We start from the raw sequence: 24,554 nt of genomic DNA on the forward strand, positions 1-24,554 counted from the left end.
CAACCTATTTACCTTAACTAATTCTATAACATGTGAGTACAAGAAGCGAGGAGTCATCAAAAAAAAAACTCTAGGATTAGCATGACAAGCGGTGATCATCTGTTATGTGATACTGTTTAAATCTATCAAACCATCTACGAATCCTCTGAATGGACAGTGTTCCACTGTACCACTCAGCAGGGTTTTCTGTATTTAGTTTGTCATGTGAGGATGCTGGTCTCTGTTTAGATTCTTTCCTTTTCCCAGATCACGGAATCGCGGAATTGTCAGAGTTGGAAGGGACCTTCAAAGATCATCTAGTCCAACTCCCCTTCTAGAGCAGGGTTTCCCAGAGCACATGACTCAGGACTGCATCCAGGCAGGTCTTGAAAATCTCCAGAGAAGGGGACTCCACAACCTCCCTGGGCAGCCTGTTCCAGGGCTCTGGCACCCTCACCGTAAAGAAGTTTTTTCTCATATTTGAATGAAACTTCCTACGTTCCAGCTTGTGCCTGTTGCCCCTCGTCCTGTCACTGGGAACCACTGAAAAGAGTTTGGCTCCATCATCCTTCAACCCACCCTTTAGGTAATTGTAAGCATTGATAAGGTCTCCCCTCAGCCTTCCCTTCTCCAGGCTAAAGAGGCCCAGCTCTCTCAGCCTTTCCTCATAAGGGAGATGCTCCAATCCCTTAATCATCTTTGTTGCCCTACGCTGGACTCTTTCCAGTAGTTCCCTGTCTCTCTTGAACTGGGGAGCCCAGAACTGGATGCAGTATTCCAGTTGTGGCCTCACCAGTGCAGAGTAGAGGGGGAGAATGACCTCCCTCGACCTACTGGCCACACTCTTTCCTGTGCAGCCCAGGATCCCACTGGCCCTCTTGGCAACAAGGGCACATTGCTGGCTCATGGATAGTTTACTATCCACCAGGACCCCCAGATCCTTCTCCTCAGAAGTGCTTTCCAGCAGGTCCACCCCTAACCTGTATTGGTGCCTGGGGTTCTTCCTCCCCAGGTGCAGGACCCTACACTTGCCCTTATTGAACCTCATTAGGTTCTTCTCTGCCCAGCTCTCCAGCCTGTCCAGGTCACACCGGATGGCAGCACGGCTCTCTGGAGTGTCAGCCAGCCCTCCCAGTTTGGTATCATCAGCGAACTTGCTGAGGAGACACTCTGTCCCCTCCTCCAGGTCATTGATGAATATGTTGAACAAGACTGGACTGAGTATTGACCCCTGGGGGACACCGCTGGTTACAGGCCTCCAACTCGACCTTGCTCTATTAATTACAACCCTCTGAGTTCTGTCACACAGCCAGTTCTCAATCCACCTCACCGCCCACTCATCTAGCCCACACTTCCTTAATTTTCTAATGAGGATGTTATGGGAGAATGATGAACAGATTCACAGATGAACAATGTGACTAAACAGAGCCTTTCCCTCCCACAATAATAATCCGACATGTGAATCACAGAAGGATAACACCTTTGTTTTGCTAAAGGTGTTAAAAAGCCTAGAGATGATATACTACTTATCATCATAATGTCCTTACCATGAAGAGATCAAACTCTTCTTCACGCCGAGCAATCATCTGATTCAGAGTCTCATCATCAGGAACTTCATCTTCTTCCTATTTAGATAGAAAAAAGCATTAGAAAAATACAAAGCCATCTCCAAAGAGAGGCAACCATTTACATTGAGCAACTGTTGCACTGATACCTCTCTCTCAAAAGGAGTGTGAAACGCTTAAATGAAAACTAAAAATTTGAAAGTGCCTGGCTCTTCATTGATTCAGAAGTAACACAAAATAGACTTAATCTAAAGAGACAATTAGGACTTCTTATCACATATTGAGAATGATGAAGTGAGCAAACATGCAACTGGGAAATTTTGGTACGTGAGGTTTTTTTTAGGGTCACAAGCACAATTAGTTGTCAGCTTGTTTTTCAGTTAAAACATACACATTTCCCTTCTGCTGCTTGTCCCGGTTTGAAGTGAAACAGAACCAACTTTCTGTTCAGTAATTTTACATCTTAGCTAGGCCTCTTCTAACTCTCTGAAATTAACGGCATATTGTGGAGAAAACTGCTCGTTCTCAGAATGATAAGACCAATGTTTGTGCTCCATGCCAAGGAATGGTGTGCAGAGAGGCCCTTGCTTATCCTTATTGCTATAACAACCAAGGGCAGCCAATTTCGTTATTTGCCCCCTTAGAGGGTCAGAAACAGAAAAAGCGTAGAGGGGTCACACCTGTGGTGAGGAGCAGACAGGACAGGTGACCCAAAACTGACCAACAGCGATATTCCATCCCATCTGCCCCATGCTCGGTATAAAAGCTGAGGGATCAAAGGTCAACTCTCTTTCTTCGATGGCAGACGTCCGAAGAGGACTCTGTCTGTTCGTCTGCCTTTGATCCTGATCCATGTGTTCCTGACTCCAGAGCTGGAATCCAGTTCCCATTCGTCACTGAGTCCAGTCTGGGACTTCCCCAGTGCCTGCCAGTGACATCATCCTGGGAGCTTGATACGGTTTTGTATATATTGTATCTATTTCATTATTTTTTTCTTTTTGATTTTAATATTAAATTTCTTCATTAGTTTAGTTCATTCTAAACTTCTAAATCTCCTTATCTCTTCCTCTTCTCTCTTTTGGGGGGTGGGAAGGGCCATCTCTCAGTTTGGTTTTGGTAAATTTGGCTGAAACCACGACGCTGCTCTACAGCGCTCCCCCAGTAATAGCATTCTACACTATGAGGTCTTTACTGTCAAAGTAGAAAGAAGGAAAACAATCCCCCCCCCAAAAAAAGAAAAAAAAAAATCCTAGAAACAAAGCCTGCCCAATCCTTCTTTGCTTTGGTCTTCACTGCTGAAGCTGTCCCTCATGAATCCCAGACCCTGAAGACAAGGGGGAAGGTCTAGAGAGAGGAAGTTTTTCCTCCAGTAGAGGAGGACCAGGTTAGAGACCACTTAGCCAAACTGGACATCCATAAGTCCATGGGCCCTGACGGGATGCACCTGCGAGTGCTGAGAGAACTGGCAGATGTTATTGCTGGGCCAGTCTCCATCATCTTTGAAAGGTCATGGAGAACGGGAGAGGTGCCTGAGGACTGGAGGAAGGCAAATATCACTCCAGTCTTCAAAAAGGGCGAGGAAGACCCAGGGAACTACAGGCCGGTTAGGCTCACCTCTGTCCCTGGGAAGGTAATGGAGAGACTTGTTCTGGATGTCATCTCCAAACACGTTGAAGAACAGGCAGTTATTTGGAGTGGTCCACATGGATTTACCAAGGGTAAATCATGCTTGACCAATCTGATAGCCTTCTATGATGTTATAACTGGATGGCTGGATGAGGGGAGAGAAGCAGATGTCATCTACCTTGACTTCAGCAAGGCTTCTGACACTGTCTCCCATAACATCCTCATTAGAAAACTGAGGAAGTGTGGGCTAGATGAGGGGGCAGTGAGGTGGATTGAGAACTGGCTGTGTGACAGAACTCAGAGGGTTGTGATTAATGGAGCAAGGTCGAGTTGGAGGCCTGTAACCAGCGGTGTCCCCCAGGGGTCAATACTCAGTCCAGTCTTGTTCAACATATTCATCAATGACCTGGAGGAGGGGACAGAGTGTCTCCTCAGCAAGTTCGCTGATGATACCAAACTGGGAGGGCTGGCTGACACTCCAGAGAGCCGTGCTGCCATCCGGTGTGACCTGGACAGGCTGGAGAGCTGGGCAGAGAAGAACCTAATGAGGTTCAATAAGGGCAAGTGTAGGGTCCTGCACCTGGGGAGGAAGAATGCCAGGCATCAATATAGGTTAGGGGTGGACCTGCTGGAAAGCACTTCTGAGGAGAAGGATCTGGGAGTCCTGGTGGATAGTAAACTATCCATGAGCCAGCAATGTGCCCTTGTTGCCAAGAGGGCCAATGGGATCCTGGGCTGCACAGGAAAGAGTGTGGCCAGTAGGTCGAGGGAGGTCATTCTCCCCCTCTACTCTGCACTGGTGAGGCCACAACTGGAATACTGCATCCAGTTCTGGGCTCCCCAGTTCAAGAGAGACAGGGAACTACTGGAGAGAGTCCAGCGTAGGGCAACAAAGATGATTAAGGGATTGGAGCATCTCCCTTATGAGGAAAGGCTGAGAGAGCTGGGCCTCTTTAGCCTGGAGAAGGGAAGGCTGAGGGGAGACCTTATCAATGCTTACAATTACCTAAAGGGTGGGTTGAAGGATGATGGAGCCAGACTCTTTTCAGTGGTTCCCAGTGACAGGACGAGGGGCAACGGGCACAAGCTGGAACGTAGGAAGTTTCATTCAAATATGAGAAAAAACTTCTTTACGGTGAGGGTGCCAGAGCCCTGGAACAGGCTGCCCAGGGAGGTTGTGGAGTCCCCTTCTCTGGAGATTTTTAAGACCTGCCTGGATGCAGTCCTGAGTCATGTGCTCTAGGCAATCCTGCTCTAGAAGGGGAGTTGGACTAGATGATCTTTGAAGGTCCCTTCCAACTCTGACAATTCCATGATTCCGTGATTCCGTATTTCTGTAGACCACTCTCCACTCACAAAGTGAAATGTGAATCATAGAATCATAGAATATCTCGAGTTGGAAGGGACCCATAAGGATCATCAAGTCCAACTCCCTGCTCCTTGCAGGACTGCCTAAAACTAAACCATATGACTAAGAGCGTCGTCCAGGCACTCCTTGAATTCTGACAGGCTTGGTGCCATGAACACTTCCCTGGGGAGCCTTTTCCAGTGACTGACCACCCTCTCGATGAAGAACCTTTTCAACCTTTTCCTAATGTCCAATCTGAACTTCCCCTGACGCAGCTTTAAGCAATTTTGTCGTGTCCTATCGCTGGTCACCAGAGAGAGATCAGCACCTCCCCCTCTGCTGCCCCCCTTGAGGAAGTTGTAGACTTCTATGAGGTCACCTCTCAGCCTTGTCTTCTCTAAACTGAACAAACCAAGTGACCTCATAAGCCTTGCCCTTGAGACCTTTCACCATCTTGGTCGCCCTCCTCTGGGCACACTCTAATAGTTTGGGACATTTGCCAGCTTCCAGTCGACTAGGACCTCTCCAGACTCCCAAGACCATTGAAAAATAATGGAGAGGTCCTGTGATAACATCGGCCGGTTCTTTCAGCACCCTGGGGTGAATCCCATCGGGCCCCATAGACTTATGGGCATCCAGCTGGAGCAGCAAGTCTCAAACAACTTCAGAGCGAGAGTTTATCATTCCCCAAGTCTTGGTCTTCCAACACAGGATTCCGAGGGTCCCAGGGCCCATCATCAGTGTTGAAGACAGAGGCGAAAAAGGCATTAAACATCTCCGCTTTGTCTACATCCCTATTTGTGAAGTGACTGACCCCATCAAGCAATGGACCAATGTTATCTCTGATTCTCCTTTTGCTATTAGGATATTTTAAAAAGCCCTTTTTTCTGTCCTTCACAGTGCTGGCCAGCTTGAACTCTAATCGAGCTTTGGCAGCACGATTTTTCTCCCTACAGCAGCAAACAGCATCTCTGTAGTCCTCCCGTGTCGTCTGTCCTTGCTTCCAATGTCCATACACTTTCCTTTTCTGCCTAAGTTCTAGAAGAAGATCCCTGCTCAGCCAAGCTGGCCTTCTGCCCTGCTTGCTTGACTTCTGACACTTTGGAATTGCCTGCTCCTGTACTCTTAAGAGATAGCTCTTAAAAAGTGACTAGCATTCATGGACCCCAATACCTTCAAAAGCAGATTCCCAGGGGACCTTACTAACTAGCTCCTTCAGCAGCCCAAAGTCTGGTCTCCCTGTATCCAGGGTCGAAGTTTTGCTGGCAGTTTTTCTCCTATCGCCAACAATTTGAAACTCAACTACTTCGTGTTCACTGTGACCAAGACAGCCACCAATCACCACTTTGCCCACGAGTCCCTCTCTGTTTACAAACAACAAATTGATTGTTGAAGAGGGCATCTTTCCTTAGTCGGCTCTCTTAGTACCTGCACCAAGAAGTTATCTTCAACGTGCTTCAGGAATTTCCTGGACCTGTTTGTGTCTGCTGTATGATATTCCCAGCTGATATCTGGGAAGTTAAAATCACCCATAAGGACAAGGGCAGCTGATCTAGAGATATCCTTTAATTCCTTGCAGAATAATTCATCAATCTCATTGTCCTGGCTGGGTGGTTGATAGTAGACTCCCACAACAACATCCACTTTATTTGTTTTCCCCTTAATCCTTACCCAGAGGCTCTCAACCGTTTCATCACCAACTGCAAGCGCCATACAATCCAACCCCTCCCTTATACACAGCGCCAACCCCCCCACATCACCTGCCCTGCCTATCCCTCCCGAAGAGCGTATAACCGTCCATTATGGCACACCAGTCACAAGACTCATCCCATCAAGTTTTGCTTATGTCAATGATGATGTAGCTCTGGGACTGGGCCAAAGCTTCTAGCTCCTCTTGTTTATTCATCATGCTGCGTGCATTAGTATAGCGACATTTCAAATGACGTGACAATAAATGTTTCATACTCATTAAAATGGAGGTGGAGTAGAATGCAGTATATAGTACCTCAAAATTAACCTTCTACAGTCTTTTATTTTCAAAATAATCAAAAGAAGCCTGAATTTATATCTATACATCCCATTTTCCCTCCATTGGTAAGATTTCTACACTTCAGGAAAAAAGTATGATTACCACTTCAGCTCTCACTAAATACTCATGTAATTTGTAATTCAAACATGAAATGAGTAAAGCAGTTGGAAAAGTGATAGTGTTCTGACACAGTGTTCTGGTGGCACAAGCTCTGGAACTGTTGGTTCCCCTCCCCACCAATATTTCATACATTCACTATTTGGAAAAAAGCTAGCTGTTCTTTTTATTTGTATTCGTTTGTGCCCATTGCCTGTTGTCCTGTCACTGAGAAGAGTCCGGCTTCATTTTCTTTACTTCCTCCCGTCAGGTATTTAGACACATTGAGAAGATCCCCCCTGAGCCTTCTCTTCTCCAGGCTAAACAATCCCAGCTGTCTCAGCCTCTTCCTTATGTCAGATGCTCCAATCCCTTAATTATCTTAGTGGCCCTTTATTGGACTCACTCTAGTATGTCTATTTCTTTCTTGTAGTTGGAAGCCCAGAACTGAACACAGTACTCCAGATGAAGTCTCATCAGTGCTGGTATAGGCTCAGTTGACTCTGATGCCTCCCTTGACAGAGCTTGTTCCTCCTCAGTTGTTTCCAGGGCACTATACCTGTTCTGTAATTGCAGATCTGCAGGCAGAGAAGGAGTCTTCCTTCGGTTGCCAGAAGTCACAAGTTTCAGGTCTTCCCTGGCATGGGAGTCTCCATCTACTGGTCACATGATAATTTGGGTTGTGAATTAAGGAATAGGGCTGAGTGTGGCTTGAAGGTTTGCTTGACATAACTAAGCCACTCTTAGTATAAGCATGAGTTAGCAAATACTGTGAGGGTTTTGTTTTTTAGGCACGTATGCATGTAGCCATTGTATAGGTCAGCACAAATGTAACTTTGTAAGAGGAAATTGTCCCTGAGAACAGGATGCTATAGGACAATGTAACCTTGTAGAAAGAACTTATCTCTGAGAACAGTGGGCCCCAAGACCAATGAGACATATAGAACCAGTCACTATGACAATGAATTCTCGGAAATATAATGAATATGTTAATTAGTTCTCGGAAATCACATAAATATGTATGTATAGTGTGTATATATGTTGTTAAACTAACTCTGCCTGGCGTGCACATTTGGAGGAGCGATCCCCTGTGCGTCCAGCGCTGCAATAAAGAATACCTGCTTAATAGTCATCCTGACTATTGAGTCCTGATTTCGGCCTTTCACGGCATCAGTTGGAAGGGTCCTCAGTAGGTCATCTAGTCCAACCTCCTCCTCAAAGCAGGGTCAGCTACCAGGTTGCTCAGAGCTTTATGCGCCTCTGAGCACAGCCTCTAAATGTACCTCCCTTGCATCATTTGCAAGCTTTTGCCTCTGCAGGCTCTCTCAAGACCATCTCCTGCCCATCCTCCCCCATGCTACACAGCTGTATTGGGAGCCTTGCGGAAGACATTGTATTCGAGGAGTTAGGGATCTTGAACAGGCTGACTGCTCTATTGGGGCTTGTACTTGGGGCTTGTACTTAGGGCTTGAGAAGCCCGTACGTTAGTAATATAATCTGTAATTTAGAATATATCTTTGGTAAAGGTAAACTGTACGGGGATCAAGGGGTGGAATGTAGAGATCCTGACTGAGAAACGTTGCACATTTAGGAGTTGGTAATCCACATAACAGTTAATGGGAGTAGGCCCAGGCCTGTGATGTGCTGCACGTACAGCTTGGCTTTCAGGCCTGTGTTGTTTTGCACAAACTCCTTGGCTGCAAGATAAACTCAGCCAGCTCATTGTAACAGAGGAGCCTGCAGGCAGCTCCCACTTGGTACCGGTGACTATGCCGCCTCGCCTTTATCTAACAGTGCAGCAACAAGTTCTCATGAGAATATCCTTTAGGAATAGAATTGTTTTCTTGTAAGGAAATTATATCATAGCTTGCGGTCTTAAGCAGTCTCAAGCTGCTCTCAAACTGCACTGTTGCCTACCAGTTATATAGCTGCTTCCCAAGCACCAACTGAAACATTTTCTCTTTGATTATTTTTAACTGCCTTACCTCATTTTCTTCCTCATGTTCTAATATAGCCTGTAGAAAAGCCCTTCGCTCATGGCTTGAAGATTTCTGATCGAACATTCCAGCCTGAATAACTTTTTGATCTACATTCAATTTATACTTTGCAGCAGCGAGTATCTTCTCTTCCACACTGTTCACAGTGCACAGTCGCAGGACTCGAACCTCATTCTGCTGACCAATTCGATGAGCTCGATCTTGGGCCTGCAAGTCCTATTAAGCAAAGAATATGGAATGATGCATAAGGTAACTGTTCTACACAAATCACTCCCTGCTTAAAGGACACTGTAATGTTGGGTTTTATTAGCATAACAAAAAGAAGTGCTCAAGCTACAGCCCAGCCGATTATCCTTCTTGGGAGTTCATCAGACTCAGGCAGGCAAACTGGAGGGAAACAAATATGTGCATGCTCTGTACAATGTGAATGCAGTAAGTCAAGCACTTCTTGAAAGCATGTGCAGTAAGTGACCAAGATAGGCCACAGTATGTAATTCTTCTCTGCCACTCAGAGTTCATGGCCTTTCAGGCCAGAAAGGAACCCTGAAGTGGAACAACTCTCTAGTCCAGATACAAGAACAGAGGCAATGATATAGCTAGGTATATATTATAAAGTCCAGATATAAACCTGTGTATCTAAAGCAAACCACTATTTCTGAATATCTTAAATGCATTAGTAATTTTATGTATTGGGTCTGGCTAGAATGGAGTTAATTTTCTTCATATCAGCCTGTTGGGGGCTTGTCTGGGATGGTGCTGTGATATGGATTTGTCACCAAAAGAGTGTTGATAATGCAGAAATGTTTTGGCTATTGCTGAACAGTGCTTGCACACCATCAAGGCCTTCTCTGTTTCTCACTCTGCCCCCCCCAGGGAGTTGGCAGTGGACACAGCTGAGACAGCTGACCTGAATTGGCCAAAGGGATATTCCATGCCATATAACATCATGTTCAACAATAAAAACTGGGGGACGAAGGGGGAGGGAAAGGGGGGGGGGGGGCACATATATGGGCGTTGTCTTCCAAGGAAGAGTAGAGTAGAATAGAATAGAATAGTTCCAGTTGGAAGGGACCTACAACGATCATCTAGTCCAACTGCCTGACCACTTCAGGGCTGACCAAAACTTAAAGCATCTTATTAAGGGCATTGTCCAAATGCCTCTTAAACACTGACAGGCATGGGGCATCGACCTCCTCTCTAGGAAGCCTGTTCCAGTGTTTGACCACCCTCTCGGTAAAGAAATGCTTCCTAATATCAAGTCTGAACCTTGGCTCTGTAACCTTCCTGCGAAGCCTGACCTCGCTTCCAGAGATCATACAATTTCTTTTTCCGCCCGAGTTCCAAGAGGAGTTCCCTATTCAGCCAAGTTGGTCTTCTGCCTTGCTTGCTTGACTTTTGACACCATGGGATTGCCTGGTCCTGTGCTTTTAAAAGGTGGTTCTTAAAGAATGACCAGCACTCGTGGATTCCTAAGCCCTCAAAAGCAGATTCCCAGGGTACACTGCTAAGTAGCTCCCCAAGTAGCTTAAAGTTTGCTCTCTTGAAATGCAGGGTAGCAACTCTGCTGTCCTTTTTTCTCATTACACTGAAAATTTTAAACACAACCATTTTGTGATCACTTGTGGCCAAGACAGCCACCTACCATCACATCTCCTACGAGTCCATCTCTAGTCACAAATAGCAAGTCTAGGAGGGCATCTTTCCTAGTTGGCTCACTGAATACTTGTGACAAGAAATTTTCTTCCACAAACTTCAGAAATTTCACAGGTTTGCTTGTCGCAGCAGGATGGTATTCCCAGTTGATGTCTGGGAAGTTGAAATCTCCCACAAGGACAAGGTCTACCGATCTAGAGATTTCTCCTAATTGCCTATAGAATAACTCATCAGTGTTAACATCCTGGTTGGGCGAACGATAGTAGACATCCACTACATCACCTGCTTTGTTTTCCATCCCCCTAATCCTCACCCAGAGGCTCTCAACCATATCACTGCTAACTTAAACACTCTTAACATCTTAAACACTGACAGGCATGGGGGCATCGACCACCTCAAGGTGATGTTTTAACAAGGAGCGAGAAAGCAACTGCTTTTCGAAAGCTTTTTGAAAGTGGCTTTTTGGAAATGTTTCCATCATTATGTGACTTTATTGCCAAAAATGGTGCGTGTGACTTATAAAAACTCTCATATTCATAAACTTAAAAAACTTGGAAGCAGAATTTCCAAACCTGTTTAGAAATCTTCCAAATGAAGAGTTTCAGTGGGTTTTGAACCCATTTGTTAAAAACATAAAAATGCAACACCTTCCAAGTAGTTTGCAAGAACAACTGATTGACATCATGGAAGATGGAAATTTACTAGCCATATTTCAAGAAGAACCTTTGCATAATTAGTGAATGGGAGTGATAAATGTGTTAAAGGAGAAGCTGCTGCCCGAGCATTCACACACCATTCATGGTGGTGTGCGCACACACACACACACTTACTCTCAGGCATGCTTCCTCCTTCTTCAGGCTCGACTCTGGGTTTCCCACGCAGAGTCTCAGGTGTTGGATTTTATAAAATAATTAATTTAATTGAAAGGTACAGCAGCAAGAACAGCCCATGCTGGGTGCCTCCAAAGAGAGGTATGCCGAACTAAGAAATCCCTGGGCAATTATACCCTTGTGTTCTATACACCTGCCCCTCAAGCATTCTTCATGAGCTGTCCACGCGTCTATTAGTCCAATAGTGATTTTTGGTCTGGGGTTTTCTAACATCTAATTGGATTCTTTTTTTTGCGTCCAGGCAAGCAGGCTCTTATCTTGTTGATTTGCAGTTTCAGCTGAGGGTTGGAGCCTCCTTATCTTCTGGTTTACACTCCTTGTGCACCTGCACTTGCTGGCAGAACAGGGAGAACTGAAGAGTCCCAGACTTGGGAAAAACACTACCAAAACATCAGTGTGATATCAAAACACTTTCCCATACTAAAAGACTAAAGACAGCACTGTACCAGCTGCTGGGAAAATTACTAAGAAAAATAACTCTCTCGCGGCCTAAAGACTTCAGCAAATCTAGCCACTCCTGCTAAGTAAAGCTAAGCAAACAGCATATATCACACCATATTATAACCCTAAGTAATTTATTCTAACTAAAATGTACTTATTTATGCTAAACTATTTGTTCTCTTTAACATCTTCATCAATGATCTGGACGAGGGGATCGAGTGCACCCTCAGTAAGTTTGCAGATGACACCAAGTTAGGTGGGAGTGTGGACCTGCTGGAGGGTAGAAAGGCTTTGCAGAGGGATCTGGACAGGCTGGATCGATGGGCCAAGGCCAATGGGATGAGGTTCAATAAGGCCAAGTGCCGGGTCCTGCACTAGGGTCACAACAGCCCCAGGCAGCGCTACAGGCCTGGGGCAGAGTGGCTGGAGAGCTGCCTGGCAGAAAAGGACCTGGGGGTGTTGGTTGACTGCAGGCTGAACGTGAGCCAGCAGTGTGCCCAGGTGGCCAAGAAGGCCACCAGCATCCTGGCCTGTATCAGGAACAGCGTGGTGAGTAGGACTCGGGAGGTGATCGTCCCCCTGTACTGGGCACTGGTGAGGCCCCACCTCGAGTACTGTGTCCAGTTTTGGGCCCCTCACTGCAAGAAAGCCATTGAGGTGCTGGAGCGGGTCCAGAGGAGGGCAACAAAGCTGGTGAGGGGTCTGGAGAGTAAGCCTTATGAGGAGAGGCTGAGGGAGCTGGGATTGTTCAGCTTAGAGAAAAGGAGGCTGAGGGGAGACCTTATTGCTCTCTACAACTCCCTGAAAGGAGGTTGTAGAGAAGCGGGGATTGGTCTCTTCTCCCAAGTCACAGGCGATAGGACAAGAGGAAATGGCCTCAAGTTGCGCCAGGGGAGGTTCAGGTTGGATATTAGGAAAATTTTTTACACTGAAAGGGTTATTATTAATGGGCTGCCCAGGGAAGTGGTTGAGGCACCATCCCTGGAGGTTTTCAAAAGATGGGTTAACATAGTGCTTAGAGACATAGTTTAGTGATGGGGGGGTGGGGGAGGGTTTGTATGGTTTTCTTTTGGTTTTTTTATCAGAGTTAGGTTGATGGTTGGACTAGATGATCTTAAAGGTCCCTTCCAACCTAGACGATTCTATGATTCTAAACAACTAATATCCCTCAACAAAATGAGTATCATGATTTAATAAGCACAGCCAATGATGCACTTCTTCCATTTGGATCTACGCATCTTTGTGAGTTTTCTTTTCCATATATATATTTATATATATAATATTCCATATAATAATTTTTAGTGAGAGCAAAAATTTTTATTATATCATTAATAAATAAAATTTTAAAATTATTTTTGAAATATTTATATCATCTTTATATCTTTTTTTGTATTTTTAAAATATATATAATATATTAGCACAGTAGTATATGCATATCATTTATAAATAAATAAACACATATATTGGGAGTATGTGCTCAAAATTTTTTGTACTGATGGGGGACATGATCAGAAAAGTTTGGAGATCACATATCTTTTACATCTAGCACTGCCATCCATGGGTGTGTGGCTGCTTGCAGAGTAGCTGTTAAGGTTGCAATGTTTGGTACAGCGGCTGTTAACGGGGCTCTATTAGCATTTAGGTGGCGATAACCAACTGTTAAATGCCACCTCCCATCTGGTTTCCGAAGGGGCCAGACAGGAGAGTTATATGGGGAGTGGGTTCTGGAGATAATTTGTCATTTCTCCAAATCAGCTATGACACCAGAAATTCCATTTCGTGCTGCAGCAGAAATTGGGTATTGTGATACATTAGTAATCTCTGAACTGGGGAGCACAGGGACTGCGTGGAGCACCCGCACTGTGGCCTCCTGGTGTCTGCCCGGGTTGGTGTTTGAGCCAAAGGATCACACGCTGCCGTCCGGCAGGTACCAGGTCCGGCCGTTTAAAACATCGAAACCTAAAATATTTTCATTATGATCTTTAATTGCAAGGCGAGTAGACGTCATGCGCTTCTCTCCAGGGAGCCATAAATTGACCTTGGCAGTTCAGCACACAACAGTCATCCTGTTCACACCGGTCATTTTAACTCTTTGCCGTCCAGACCGCACACCCAGCTTCTTGGCATCTTTTTGTGTTAGTACTGAAATTTGTGCTCCCGTATCAAAAAATTCACCAGTTGCCTTTGAGGGCCAACTGGAATTAAGATGTTTGGGCCATCATCATTTATCCACTGATAAGCCTCCACTGTCCAGACAGGCAGACCCAATTGCCTTCCGGACATCACTCATTTTTTGACTTCATGTCCTGCAATTCCTCCCTAGGTGGGAGAAAGGGATTATCTTCCTTTGTAGAAGCTGAAATACGCTCCTTGCTTTCACTGTTATCTGGAATGTTTCTGGAACGCGTCGATCAGACTCAAGATAGTGCCAGTAGGCTGACCTTGAATCCCGGCTCGGGGAACGCCTAGGGCTAATGCATTCCTCCACAATTCATTCCTCCCTTGGAGGCTCTGATCTCCCAACTGTAAGGGCTGTACAATCAAACCCTTACATACAGTGCAACTCCTCCACCTCCCCTGCCCTGCCTATCCCTCCTGAACAGCATGTAGTCCTCCATTCCAGCACTCCAGTCATGGAACTCATTCCACCAAGTCTCACTAATACTAATGATACCATGGCTCTGGGAATGGATCAACACTTCCAGTTCATTCTGTTTGTTTCTCATACTGCGTGCGTTGGTGTACAGGCATTTCAGATGTGATGATGATGATCCCGAAATCCCCCCGGAAAGTCCCTTGGGGGGAACGTTAAGATCTTGGGGAGATCTACACATTCACCCAGAAATAACTAAGGAAACAATGGTAAAGTTTTGTTATTTTATCTGCCCTGAATATAATTTGCAAAAAGGTTTTAGATGGCCTCCTCTTTGGTCAGATGATGTTAGTCTTTGTCAGTGTTTATACTTATACTTGAACGACACTGAGAAAGGACTTCTTGAAAAAGAATGTGGGGAAATATGGTTAAGAGCGCCACCAACAGGAATTTATGTGATCAGAGGGATTCTCTTCTCAGAGGGAAATAAGGGAGAGTCAGAAAATTGGGGGGGGGGGGGGGAGGGGACAGAGAAGGAGACGTGGGATGTTCTTCAGTGTCTTCTCCCGCCTTATCACCGAGCCCCTCCAGGTCCAGGGGACCCAGGAGTGGCTGCTGGGCCTTTATACCCCCAAATCCCAGATCAAGAAATTCAGGGAGAAACTGTCTCTATAGCCCGTCTTAAAGAAGACAACAGTGGAGGGGAGGATGGGCAAGAGATTATGTCCCCATCTAGAACTAGAAGGGGGACACAATATGAAGCACCAAGGGTGCCTGTCCTGGTTTGAGGTAAAACAGAATTAATTTTCTGTTCAGTAATTTTACTTTTTTAGCTGGGCCTCTTCTAACTAAACTCTGAAATTAACGGCATATTGTTCAGAAACTGCTTGCTCTCACAGTGATAAGACCTGATAATACCAAGGAATGGTGTGCAGAGAGGCCCTTGCTTATACTTATTGCTATAACAACCAAGGTCAGGTAAATTTGTTATTTGCACCATTGGAGGGTCGGAAACGGAAAAGCGTAGAGGGGGTCACACCTGTGGGGAGGAGTGGACAGGACAGGTGACCCAAAACTGACCAACAGGGTATTCCATCCCATCTGCATCATGCTCAGTATAAAAGCTGAGGGATCAAAGGGTCATCTCTCTTCCTTCAATGGCCGACATCTGAGGAGGACCCTGTCTGTTCATCTGCCTTTGATCCCGATCCGAGCAATCCTGAGTCCAGATCTGGAATCCAGCTCCTGTCCATCACCGAGTCCAGCCTGGGACTTTCCCCTGTGCCTGCTGGTGACGTGATCGTCATCCTGGGAGCTTGATACGGTTTTGTATATACTGTATATTTTTTTCCCCCTCTTTTCCCTTTTTTTTATTATTTATTATTTCATTATTTATTAATATTTTCATTAAAGTAGTTTAGTTTTTTCTAAACTCATAAATCTCTTTTATCTCTTCCTCTCCTCTCTTTTCCTTGGGGGGGGCATCTGTTGCTCTGATTGGTTAATCTGGTCAAAACCACGACAGTGCCTAAAACCCAGGAGGCAAGCATTCATCAGATGCCTCTTCGCCAGGTCCCTTTGGGCAGAAAAGGGGGGGATTTGGGTTTGTAATTGTACCCCTTACAACTCAGGACATAAGAGGGTTGAAAAAGGAATTACCCCCATACCTGGATGACCCCATAGGGGTGGGGGGAAAGGTAGACGAATATCTAGGGAATGCAGATTATACCTGGAAGGACTGGGATTTTCTTCTGGGAATTTTATTTGGGCCACAGGAAAAACAAATGATTTTGCAAAAAGCCCGTCAGTTGTGGGAAGATGAACACCCACAGGCAGCAGGGAACACAGGGCAGAATGCACCCATGGTTGATGGTGCAATCCCCCAGGTGGACCCCAATTAGGATCTAAACAATCAGGCTAACCTAGCCCGCCTTTGGGATTACAGAGCCTATTTGATTAGAGCAACTAAGACAGCAGTTCCCAGAACTAACAATATGACAAAGGCTATGTCCCTAGAACAGGAGAGAGATGAGACTCCTCCTCACTGGTTGGAAAGGACCAGGAATGCCTTAAGAAAACAGGGAGGTTTGGACCCCAAGGGACCGGCCTTTGACACACTGTTGAGGGTACAATTTGTCACCAAGTCCTGGCCTGACATAAGGAGAAGAATATAGAAAGAGGAGGATTGGCAAAACAGGCCTTTGGACAAATTGGTTAGAAAGGCACAGCAGGTGTATGTAAGAGGGAATGAAGAGAGGGCAAAGACGAAGGCAGGAGTGATGGCACAGCTTTTACAGCCTCCAAAGGGAAAAATGCCGGGACCCCCAGGATCGAAGGGGAGGGGGCAACCATCAGGATTTAACAGAAATGTGTCTTCCTCGGTGGGGAGGGGTCAGCCCAGGCCTCGGCTGGGAAGAAATCAGTGTGCTATTTGTAAGAAAGAAGGACATTGGAAGAGAGAGTGTCCGCAGAGGCAGGTGGATTCTAATGAGGAGGAAGTCCACCGGTTGATGGAAATGGATTGTTAGCGGTGTCAGGGGATCCCACTGTTCCAGGGAACCACCACCTTGGAGCCCTTGATAACCTGTCGGGTGGGTCCAAATCGGGAGGAGGTACACTTTTGAGTGGATGCTGGAGCCTCTCGATCTACTTTAAACTGTGTGCCAAAGGGGGCATGGTTGTTAAGAGAATCTTTAATTATCCAAGGAGTAAGTGGAAAGGATGAACGGGTACATTTCATCCAGCCGCTATTAATAGATATAGGAGATAAGTTTGAGATGCATGAATTTTTGTTTGTTCCTAAATGTGATTGTAATCTATTGGGGAGGGACCTGATGGCTAAATTAGGGATGCATATTAACATCATAAAGGGTGACGAAGAAGCGAGTACAGTTGTGACTTTGTGCAAATTGTCTGATAGGGCTTATGCTAAAGTAAACCCAGAGGTGTGGGCAGTCCCAGGGAAATATGGAAAACTAGATATGGAACCTCTTCAGGTTACTTTGAAACAGCCTGGTCAAGTGGTCTCTAAAAAGCAATACCCTATTTCAAGAGATGGAAGAAAGGGACTGCAACCCCTTATTGAGTCCTTACTAAAGGCAGGTCTTTTGGAGCCGTGTATGTCTCCCTATAATACTCCCATCCTGCCAGTTAAGAAACCGGATGGAACCTATAGAATAGTACAAGACTTAAGACTAATAAATAAGATTATTAAACCAAGGCATCCTACGGTTCCAGATCCTTATACTATCCTGAACCAAATTCCCTCCTCGCACCACTATTATTCAGTGCTCGACTTAAAAGATGCTTTTTGGGGATGCCCACTTACAGATGATAGTAAACAATATTTTGCCTTTGAGTGGGAACAAGAAGAACCAGGGAAAATAGTGAAGCAACAATTGACGTGGACAGTGCTTCCACAGGGATACACAGAAGAACCGGTTCTGTTTGGGCAAAGTTTACAAGAAATATTGAGAGAATTTACTCCGACTCCAGGGATTAGGTTGTTACAATATGTAGATGATTTACTCCTGTCAGGAGAACAAGAGGAGGCAGTGGAAGAGGCCACTGTGGAATTGCTTAATTTTCTAGCTAAGAAAGGGCTTAGAGTATCTGAAAAGAAGGCACAACTAGTGGAACAGTGTCGTGGTTTCGGCTGAATTTACCAAAACCGGACCGGCAGATGGCCCTTCCCCCCCCCTTCCCCCCCCTAAAAGAGGAGAGAGGAGGAGAAAGAGATAAGGAGATTCAGAAGTTTAGAATGAACTAAACTACTTTAATGAAGAATTAATATTAAAATAAAAATAAAGAAGAAAATAATGAAATAGATACAATATATACAAAACCGTGTCAAGCTCCCAGGATGACAGTCACATCACCGGCAGGCACTGGGGAAGTCCCAGACTGGACTCAGTGACGACTGGGAACTGGATTCCAGCTCTGGAGTTAGGAACACACGGATCGGGATCAAAGGCAGATGAACAGACAGAGTCCTCTCTGGACGTCGGCCATCGCAGGAAAAGGGGCTGACCCTTTGATCCCTCAGCCTTTATACTGAGCATGGGGCAGATGGGATGGAATACCCCAGTTGGTCAGGTTTGGGTCACCTGTCCTGTCCACTCCTCCCCACCGATGTGACCCCTTTACGTTTTTTCCGTTTCCGACCCTCTAAGGGGGCAAATAACGAAATTGGCTGACCTTGGTTGTTACAGCAATAAGTATAAGCAAGGGCCCCCCTGCTCACCATCCCTTGGCACGGAGCACAAACATTGGGCTGATCATTCTGAGAACGAGCAGTTTTCTCCACAATATGCCGTTAATTTCAGAGAGTTAGAGGAGGCCTAGCTAGGATGTAAAGTTACAGAACAGAAAATTGGTTCGGTTTTACTTCAAACCGGGACAAACAGAAAGTTAAATATTTGGGACATATTTTGACTGAAGGCTTGCGGTGTATTGATCCAGAAAGAATTTGAGGAGTTGTAGAGGTGCCATTACCTAAGACTAAAAAGGAGCTGCGACAATTTTTGGGACTAATAGGATATTGCAGGATCTGGATTGAGGACTTTTCTGCTTTAGCCAGACCCCTGTATGATCTCTTAACGCAAGACAGCCCCAATGTTGAAGTATCGACACCAGAAGGGAAGCAGAGCTTTGAAATGTTAAAGAATAAGTTAACCAAAGCTCTGGCTCTAGCCCTTCCAGACCGGGAAAAAAGAAACTGAATTATATGTGGATGTTAAACAAAGCCATGCAAAAGGGATTCTAGTGCAAGAACACAGGGGTAGTCGAAGACCAGTGGCCTATTTTTCTAAAATGTTGGATCCGGTGGCAAGGGGGTGGCCTCATTGTCTACAAAATTGTGCAGCTACGGCTTTAATGGTAACTGAGGCTCGAAAACTGACAGCAGGAGGAGCTCTCATTGTTAAAGTACCACACCAAATTAAAGCTTTGTTAACTGAAAGAGCTTCTAAATGGATGACCAGTGCTAGGTTATTACAGTATGAAACTTGTTTAATGGAACAAGAGGATTTAGAATTAAGAAGCGGGGAAGGGTTTAATCCGGCCTCCTGTTTAGCTGGTCCTGAGGGAGGAGATCCAGAGGAAATGCATGATTCTGTTCAAGTCATAGATCTTCAAACACGGGCCAGGGAAGAACTAAGGGATACCCCTTGGCCAAAGGGGGAAAATGTATTTATTGACAGATCATCAAGGGTAACAGAAGGAAAACGAGTTACAGGGTATGCTGTGGTAAAAGGAAGAGAACTGCAAGACGGGGGGGGAAAGCTACCCTCCACATGGTCAGCACAGACCGCAGAACTGTATCCATTAATACGAGCCTGTGAATTGTATCAAGGAAAAACAGTAAACATATTTACAGATTCAAAATATGCATACGGGGTGGCTCATGCATTTGGAAAATTATGGGAGGAAAGAGGGTTATTAACCTGTAGAGGAAAAACATTAGCTCACGAACGTTTAATTACTAGCCTATTGGAGGTGGTGAATTTACCAGAGAAAGTGGCTATAATACACGTCAAGGGACATCAGACAGGATACTCAGAAGAGGCAATAGGCAATCGATTGGCAGATGAAGAAGCTCGAAAAGCAGCACTTCTGCCAGAAGTATCTAGGATCCTCTCTTTGCTCCCGGTGACTCCACCACTGCCAGAGAGGATATGTTTTCCACCTGAGGAGTTGGAGATAATTAAAAATAGTGGAGCAGAAAAAAAAGAGAATAATTGGTTTACAAAGAACGGTAAACAATGTGTACTGAAGGCCTTGGCCCTGCAAATATTAAAACAACTCCATGAGGGGAGTCATTGGGGCTCTCGAGGATTAGCAGAAGCCTTCCTCAAAATGTACGCTGCATTGGGTCTTTTTGTTTTAGCAAAAAGAGCGATTGAGGGTTGTTTAATTTGTGCTAAGGTCAATAATCGGGTTACAAGGGAAGCTGCTAGAGGAGGGTGACCTTGGGCTGTACGCCCATTCCAATGATGTCAGGTGGATTTTACTGAAATGCCTCAAGCAGGAAGACTTAAGTATCTTTTGGTAATAGTATGCCAGCTAACCGGGTGGCCAGAAACATTTCCAGTTGCTTCAGCAACTGCAGGATCAGTTAGTAAAGTACTTTTAGAACAAATAATTCCTAGATATGGAATAGTAGAGGCAATAGAGTCAGATAGAGGAACTCATTTTACTGGAAAAATTCATCAAGGGGTTATGGTGGCCCTAGGAATACAGTGGGATTTACATACTCCGTGGCATCCTCAGAGTTCGGGGAAAGTAGAGAAGATGAATGGGGAGACTAAGAAGCATCTTTTAAAATTAATTTTGGAAACCAAAATGCCATGGATACGTTTTCTACCATTAGCTTTAGCTAGAATACGGGCCAAACCCAGAGGAGACATTCAATTATCCCCCTTTGAATTAATGTTTGGAATCCCTTACCCTGCTAACTCTCGACCTAGTGGGGAGGTAGAAATAAGTGATGTATACTTGAAACCATACGTGGCCGGGATACTGTCTCTTGTGAAATCTCTTCGACAGGAAGCTCAGCTGGCACAGACCCTGCCTTTGGACTTTGCTGTCCACAGCATCCAACCAGGAGATTGGGTCCTAATTAAAGAGTGGAAAGAAGCACCATTGGTGGCAAAGTGGCGGGGACCGTACCGAGTGTTATTAACCACCAAAACAGCAGTTAAGACGGCTGAACATGGGTGGACTCATCATACTTGAGTCAAGACGTCCAAGGCCCCGGAAAACTGGACTTCGGAGCTAGAGGAAGAGGAGGGGAAACTGCGGCTAACCTTCCGTAGAAAAAGACTTGATTAGTAATATTTGATAAGTTAAAATCAAGGGCAAGACTGGATTGACCTCTGTGTTTGCCACAACAAGAAATTGTAAACTCCGCTACTGGCTGCAACCCAGTAGGCGTTGAGCAGTGGAAGCGCATGCCATACCGGACCTTGATTTGAAAAAGTGAAAAATTGAAGTTTAGGGGGGGAAAACTAAAACTAACTTTTACAAGGAGTGGATCAGACCAGTAGCCATCGGGTAGACCTCGGGAGGAGTTCCATGTGTTTACCCAAAGGATCTACGGTATAGATCCATAAGGAAAGGAGTTCCCTTATTTGAACTTCCAGCAACTGGTGAGCAGACACTGACTGAATTGTTTCTGTATATTCACTTGCCACATCAAGCGTAGAAAGATAATAAGCTCAAGATGAAATTTTTAGTAATGATCATGTTTCTATATTATTGGCAAAATCGAAGTCTGGGATGGGAAAACCGATTTTTGACTCTAGGGGAAGAGGTAGCCAAAGCTTTTAACCTCAGTAATTGCTGGGTCTGTGGAGGTCCAGGAGGAGCTGAAGATTGGCCATGGGTAGCCCAGCCTGTCCAGCCTAAATGGTGAGTGAGTGACTTAAGTATAATGCATAATGGAACTGGGTTCTGGAAGGAAGAAGGAGGTACATGGAAAATACAGTACCCAGGAAAAGGAAATTGCTGTCTGAATAGGACCAAGCTGGGAGGGAAAAACATAGGTAAAAGCGAATGTGAGTGGACATTGTCACCAGGAATGGATTGTTATGATCCTTATTGTAGACCTTATAATTACTTTAGATACCGAGGAAGATGGAACCAAACACATGTTAAGCTCATAGATGGCACCTGGGTAAAGTGCTCTCTCAAAGAACCTTGGCACAGCGGATGTAAAGGAGTTGCGAGAGAAATTACGCGAAAAGGGGGGGTTTAGAGATTCTTTATTCCTGGCTTGTCAGCGGGACAATACCATTAGCAAAAATCACATAATAAGGGTTTATCAATGGGCCTGGCAAAATTTAAATGGAACTAGGACCTATTTTAGAAAATTTTGGTTGGCTACAAATCGAACTAAGAATGATAGGGGATGTAACTGTAAATGGCACCCGGATGCGGGAGCCTTTGAATGTGATTATTGTGATTCCTATGGTGATTTAAGTATAGCAGGAGGACCGTTGGGATCAAAAGATACTCTATACTGTGAAATACCACATGATAATGAAACATGGGAAGGCCCATTCGCTAACGGGACTTGGGCTTTGAAGGGCCGTTACTGGATTTGTGGGCAACATGCCTACCGAAGGTTACCTCCAAATTGGTCAGGGTTATGTTATATAGGCTATATTAGACCATTGTTTTTCTTATTACCACAAGTTCAAGGAAACGAGTGAGGGGTTAACGTATATGATGATTTGCTAAGAGAACGACGATCAATTGATAAATCCCTAACTAAAGGTAGTTCCCAATCATGGGGAAAAGATGAATGGCCACCTGAACGAATTATACAATATTATGGACCAGTAACATGGAATCCCCACGAGGCGATTTCTGGAGCATGAGACCCCATTTATAATTTAAATAGGATAATTAGATTACATGCCATTTTTGAAATTATAACTAACCAGACATCTGAGACTCTTGACCTTCTTGCAGACCAATCTACTCAAATGAGGAATGCAATTTTCCAACACCGAATGGTCCTAGCAGAAGAAGGGGGAGTTTGTGGAAAATTAAATGAATCCAACTGTTGTTTTCAAATTGATGATAACAGGAAGGTAGTAAAACAGATAACAAAAGGAATGGGAAAACTAGCTCATGTGCCAGTTCAAACCTGGAAAGGATGGGAATTGGACATGTTCTCGTGGTTGCCTGGTGGACCATGGGTTAAACGCATGTTGTTTTTCTCTCTTTGTGCAGTAGCAGCTCTGATTTTTGTACCATGTATGATACCTTGTTTGATGCAGCTCATTCAGCATGTAGTCAGAAGGATGTAAGTAGTAGCTGTGCCCACTGACCCAGAATTAGCTACAAGGGGACAGAAGATGATGTCTCTGCAAATAGTTCCAAACCCAAAAATGTCAAGAAGAAAAGATCCAATTAATGGTGACTAAACTTTGTGAAGACAAATATTAAAATAAAAAGAGGAGGGATTGATAAGATAGGGATAAGAGTGTCTTCACAAACAGGGAAGTTAAATGAAATGACCGGAGTGAGATAGCCAAAAGAATCAGAGAGTTAATTGAAGCTGCAGGAGTGAGATAACCAAAAAATAGGGGAATTAACTGAAAATGCAAAAGTTAGACAATTATAAAACTGCAAAAGTTAAACTTTTATGCAATAGGTGGATCGAGAAGTCTGTACCTTCCAAGTACCTCAGCCAATGGGGAAAGGAAGAGGGTTACATGCGGCCGGGGAATTAGGATAAAATGGAGGCTGCATCCTCTGGAAAAATGAGAGACCCCCCAGGGGAATGCCCCAGTGGACTCTCCCTTTATTCGAATAAAGTCTTTGCAGGACTCCTCTGTCTCCTTTGTGAACATTGACCTCTGGCTACGGGATTTTCTGCACAGTGCTTAGCTGCTGGCTGGGGTCAACCCACCACAATGTGGGGCGCCAAAAAGCACTGTGGATGACCTCGGGCAACGGCCAAGCACCCACACAGCAACTCGCTCACTCCCCTCTCCTGTAAGATGGGGAGAAAATAGAAGGAAAGTGAGAAGAATGGTTGATCGAAATAAAGACAGTTTAATAGGTGAAGCAATATCTGTGTGTGCAAGTAAAGCAGAAGAAGGAATTTATTTACTATTTCCTTTTGGCAGGCAGATGTCCAGCCCCTTCCTGGAAAGCAGGACCTCAGCATGCACAACAGTTGCTTGGGAAGACAAATGCCATGACCACTAACATCCCTTCTTCCTCCTCCTTTTATTGCTGAGCACAACATCATATGGTATAGAATATCCCTTTGGTCAGTCTGGTTCAGCTGTCCTGGCTGTGTCCCCTCCCAGCTTCTTGCCCGTTCCCAGTCTACTCGTTGGTGGGGCGGAGTAGGAAAAATCAAAAGCCTTGTGGCTATACAAGCACTGTTTGGCAACAGCCAAAACACTAGTGCATACATTATCAACACTGGTTTGGTCACAAATGCAAGATACAGTACCATATGGGCTGCTATGAAGAAAATTAACTCCGTCCCAGCCAGACCTAGTATAGACTCTAGTCCAGGTAGAAGAACAGAGGCAACAATATAGCTGGATATATATAATAAAATCTAGCTATAGAACTGTGTATCTAAAGCAAATCACTATTCCTGAGAATCTTAAGTGCATTAGTAGTCTTAGAAATTATTTCATCTGCTTCATGAGCTTTTAACTTTGAATGTAGAGCCATTTATTAGTGCCTTAAGATTAAAGGGTGAACAAAGTTATACCAATGAAACAGAAAATGCAGACTGTAAGACGCTAACTTTGAGGATTCCCTGACACTCAGAAAAAAAATATATGCAGACACAGTATCACTTT

General features: G+C 44.8%; 1 protein-coding gene across 1 annotated transcript in view; it reads right to left on the reverse strand.

The window, feature by feature from the left end:
• LOC141476648 (probable global transcription activator SNF2L2) overlaps positions 1 to 24,554 on the reverse strand; it is a 217,972-nt gene that overhangs the window by 78,183 nt on the left and 115,235 nt on the right. The window contains exons 26-27 of the mRNA XM_074165433.1: positions 8,629 to 8,856; positions 1,527 to 1,604 (exon numbers count right to left, since the gene is read on the reverse strand). Of these exons, the coding sequence (XP_074021534.1) occupies positions 1,527 to 1,604; positions 8,629 to 8,856 (306 nt within the window). The remainder of the gene's footprint in view (positions 1 to 1,526; positions 1,605 to 8,628; positions 8,857 to 24,554) is intronic.

Source organism: Numenius arquata, chromosome W (assembly GCF_964106895.1).
Source record: "Numenius arquata chromosome W, bNumArq3.hap1.1, whole genome shotgun sequence".
NCBI classification, from domain to species: domain Eukaryota; kingdom Metazoa; phylum Chordata; class Aves; order Charadriiformes; family Scolopacidae; genus Numenius; species Numenius arquata.